The sequence below is a fragment of the Corylus avellana genome, chromosome ca1 (genome assembly GCF_901000735.1).
Source record: "Corylus avellana chromosome ca1, CavTom2PMs-1.0".
Lineage (NCBI taxonomy): Eukaryota > Viridiplantae > Streptophyta > Magnoliopsida > Fagales > Betulaceae > Corylus > Corylus avellana.
This window is the reverse complement of record NC_081541.1, coordinates 38,458,376-38,462,620: the sequence shown is the minus strand read 5'-3', so window position 1 is coordinate 38,462,620 and position 4,245 is coordinate 38,458,376. Positions and strand designations below refer to the sequence as shown.

The 4,245-nt window shown below is 37.5% G+C and overlaps 1 protein-coding gene across 1 annotated transcript; it reads right to left on the bottom strand.

The window, feature by feature from the left end:
* Positions 1–257: 257 nt before the first annotated feature.
* LOC132184833 (cytochrome P450 714C2-like) lies at positions 258–4,174 on the bottom strand. Its single transcript, XM_059598645.1, has 5 exons — positions 3,806–4,174; positions 3,509–3,735; positions 1,283–1,524; positions 837–1,191; positions 258–732 (listed from the first exon to the last, which is right to left on the bottom strand). Exons 1-5 carry the CDS (start codon positions 4,098–4,100, stop codon positions 307–309), a joined length of 1,545 nt encoding a protein of 514 aa, XP_059454628.1. The 5' UTR covers positions 4,101–4,174; the 3' UTR covers positions 258–306.
* Between the last annotated feature and the right edge of the window lie 71 nt (positions 4,175–4,245).

Genomic DNA, 4,245 nt, shown 5'->3' with positions numbered 1-4,245 from the left:
TTTAAACTTTGAGTTGATTATCAATCTTCTTGTGATTATCCTTTACAGGATTATGTCATGGCGTTGGGGATTCAGCAATATTGGAGAAACAAGGATTTTAAAGACCATGTGTTCAGGTTGGCTCTTGGGCTACACTGTATCGATCACACTTGGCCTAATAGGAATGCTTGATTAGCAGATTTTAGTTTACGTCTTTGTTTGGTTTGTCTTTGGTTGTTAGTCTTTAATTAGTTTTCAGATTTGTATAAAATAACAACTAGCATTAATAGATATTCATTCACAACTATCAGCTGATAGGCTTATGGCTCACAGCTTCTTAATAAGGAGATTGACACCATTTTCAGGCTCTATAACCGTCCTCATTGCCGGGGAGTGCCTGTATTTTGGTGACAAAGAGAATGAGAAGTTGGAGACAATTAGAGCTAAAAGAATTTTGAGCTCGGCCATGGCAAAGTTTTGCCCCAAACACGTACGCTGCCCAACTCCAAAAGGCATGTAGACATGAGGGAGCTTGCATGCACCACTGGCTCCATTGGCAAACCTCTCGGGGTTAAACTCCTTGGCATCAGGTCCCCAAATATCAAGGTCTTGGTGCAAGGTTACCAACAAGATCCAGACATTGACACCTTTAGGCACATGAATATCTCCGAATTTCATGTCTTCCAAAGCCTCCCTGCTCACCACAGGCACCGGAGGGTAAAGTCGCAATGATTCATGGATTACCATTGTCAACTGTCATGGTTAAAAGAAGCTACGTAAGTCATTGACAAAATGAATACGATGCTTTTGAGTAGATTATTATACAGCTGTCATACAAATTAGAACTTGTCACTTACAGTTTTCATCTTGCGAATCATGTCAGCATCAGGCATTTGACCTCCGCAAACTTCTACCACCTCGGCACGAACTCTTGCTTGCCATTCTTGATTTGAGGCCAACAACATCAATGTCCACGTTGCAGAGACAGCAGTAGTCTCGTACCCAGCTAAGTATATGTTCTTGGAATTGTCTACAATGAACCGATCTGTCTCATCTTGGGAAAATCCACTGTTGCTGGCAGCTTCAAGAATCATATGTAACAAATCATTCCCTGATGCTGCTTCCTTTCCTTCCTCCACTGCCTTGAGAATCAAATCTCGGACCTCTTTTTCTAGCCTCCATGTTTCTCTGTTACTCTTTGTTGGAACATACCTGATTGATTGCAACACAAGCAACCACATTTTGTCAAAAACTTTTTTATGTGATGGAGGCATGTTTAGACATGTTTTCTTGAAGATCAAACCTCATTCCAGGAAAGCCATTGGAAAAGAACTTCTTAGACATGTTTTCTTGAAGTTCTCTAAGCTTTAAAAATATCTCTTTCCCTTTGGAATAGTTGCTCCCAAAACAGGCTCTTGAAATTACATCTCCGGAAAATCTTCTCATATATTCATCAATGTGAAAATCTTCAACTCCGCCCTCACTTTCTGTCCTCCATGAGCTCACCACTTTCATCGAGGACTCCACCATTAAGTCCATCATGCCCTAATGGTTAGATTCATTTTATTTAACAATAAGTTACTTCACCCGTGAACTTATTGAAGAACGCTAGTTACTTTAGACCCCAAGATGCTAAACAATGAATATATCTCAATTTTAAGAACAATAAAGATTAATAAATATATCAACTTTCAATTTAAAAATGACACATATGAATATCAAAATCAAGCAAAGTATTAAAACAATCAGTAGAAAGATTTTGGTGATGAAATTGAAGCCTTTTAAAAACTCTTTAAAAGTAAATTAACTATTTTGGGGCAGCCAAAACTAGAAAATCCATCAACTATATATACAAGAATGAAGAGATTACAAATTGCTGACTCATACAAAACCTTTATAGTTGACACACCTTTGTACTAGACAAGTGACACATTTACCCTAGTCCCTAAGAGAAGATTTTTTGTTTGTATTCTCTTAACTTCTCTATTTCCAGGGACCTTTTGTATTGTAAATTTATGGCGTAACTTCACTTTAGACCCATAAATTACCATGCAATTTGACAAACCCCCCACAAACTTCAAAACCTCTTAGTTTGAATTCTTGAACTTTCAATTGCAGTCAATTTACTCCATCCATCAATTTTTAATTTTTAATTTGGAATTTTAAAATATTCAAGGGTATAAACGTCATTATCTCACTTTTAACATTTAAAATATGACGGAAGGGTTCAAATTGACTATAATTGAAAGTTCAGGGGTTCAAATTGAGAGGTTTTGAAGTTTGGAAAGCTTGTCAAATCGTGTGATAATTCAAGACTCTAAAATGAAATTATTCCTAAATTTATCAAGTAATAAGAGCAAAATGTAGGTTTTAGACTTTATTCTATAGATGTTGGTCATAGACCGAACTAGGTAAAATTTCTTGTATTTATTTTATATCCCTTCCGCTTTTCTATTTTATTTTAGGGTTAATAACTTTTTTGGTACCTGGGTTTTAAGGTTTTTCCTTTTTCTCCCCTAGGTTTTAAAACGTTACTAATCTAATACCTCACCTATGGCTTTAGAGAGAGAGAACAGATCGGATCAGAATTTTGGTTTGTATTTAGTTTATAGAAATTTTTCTAGATCTGAATATTACTGTAAGCCTTTGATTTTCTCGATGGCAACTTCGGATCCGATCCGAAACCAAAAATGTACTGGATCAAAATTCCGTTTCAAACTTGAATTTGAACCCGTTTTCTTTTATCCCGACCAGGTTTCAGCTGAAAGCTGACATTGTTTCGGTTTTCTTTGATTTTGCATTGAATGCGGTTTTGATTCTGCATAGAAGCCGTGGTAGACACTGAAGGTGATGGAGCTGACGGCGAGTAGAGAGAAGGCGCAGATGAAGAGGGAGTAGAGGAGAGAAAGGAGTTCGTTGTTGGAGAAGATGGGTTCTTGTTGATGATGATGATGGTGGTGGGTATGGAAATCAAAAGGGTGGACACGAAGGTTTTTGGGGAAAGGATCGGTGAGGAGGTGGAGGAGGGTTGGGTTGACAATGAGGGAGAAGGAGAAAGGAGGCAGGAGAGCGATTTTTTTTTTTTTTTTTTGGTTTTATTTTTTTATATTATTTATATTATTTTGTATTATTAGAACACATGACGTATTGTGGGAGTGACAAGTAGAATTCCGTTAGTTGGAACTGATGAAAAATAATGAAAGTATTGATTTTGTCTTTTCCCATAGGTGATGTACTAGATTAGTAACGTTTTAAAACCTAGGAGGAAAAAAGGAAAATCCTTAAAACCCAAGTACGAAAAAAGTTATTAACCCTTTATTTTATTTTATTTTTTTTCATTTCCGGTGATGCCACCCGTTCAAACCCCTCACCAAACAACCTACCGAACAGACTTCTCGGTTTCTCCAACGGTGCATCGATCCCCGTTCGGACGTTTCAGCGGAGATTATTGCTAAAAGAATAAATGCAATAGTTCATATTTGTTAAGAAAAATATAGTCGTGTAAGTTTGATTTGAAGTATCTATATACCTTAACCTTGTTCATGTATAGTTGGGGAGCAAGGATCTTCCTCTGGTGAGCCCATGTGGCTCCATTTGAAGTCAGGATCCCTTGACCAAGCAGAGGACCACGCTCTTTGGATTGATACGAAGGCTTTCCAAAGTCCAAGGAAGTGCATATGCTTATTTCCTTCACCACCTCAGGATCGTTCATGTGCAGTATTTGTTTGTTGCCAAGTGAGAACATAAATAATGAACCTGTCAAAATTATAATAGCAAAACTAGTTAAAATAAACAACCATTCAGATTCTTCAATTGATGTGATTACCATATGATTTTCTCCATTCGTCAAAGAATGGAAAGAGGGCGGAAGAGCAATCGTGGGTTATTGCTTGCTCTTCTTTTTGTTGATCCTTCGAAGCTGAAGATTTCATCTTCTTCATGTCACCAATATTTCCAAGGAAAAAAGAGGGTGGAGGGCCTCTGATCCCCTGCTTTCTCAGTATTGATCGAAGCCTTCTTGGCTTCAATATTTGGGCATCACACATCTGCAATAAAGTGCTAACCAACCAAAGCAAGGCGATTGTGATGATGATCTTAACAAGAAGCAGCAGCAGCTCCATGGCTTTTACTTTCTCTGTGTTTGTTCCAAAAGTGGCTATGGATTTCTAAGTCCCTCCATCTATCAGGCCTACTCTTTTACGTTTTCTCTGTAATGTATGCAAGTGTTGTACGTTATAATATATGTGGCTGTGATTTCTGATTTTT

Excerpts from the sequence above, each read along its gene's own strand:
- LOC132184833 (XM_059598645.1), bottom strand. The coding sequence starts at position 4,100 with ATGGAGCTGCTGCTGCTTCTTGTTAAGATCATCATCACAATCGCCTTG. Across the intron at positions 1,192-1,282 it reads AATGGCTTTCCTGGAATGAG|GTATGTTCCAACAAAGAGTA; the intron begins GTTTGATCTTCA and ends GCAATCAATCAG. Across the intron at positions 733-836 it reads TGATTCGCAAGATGAAAACT|TTGACAATGGTAATCCATGA; the intron begins GTAAGTGACAAG and ends TAACCATGACAG.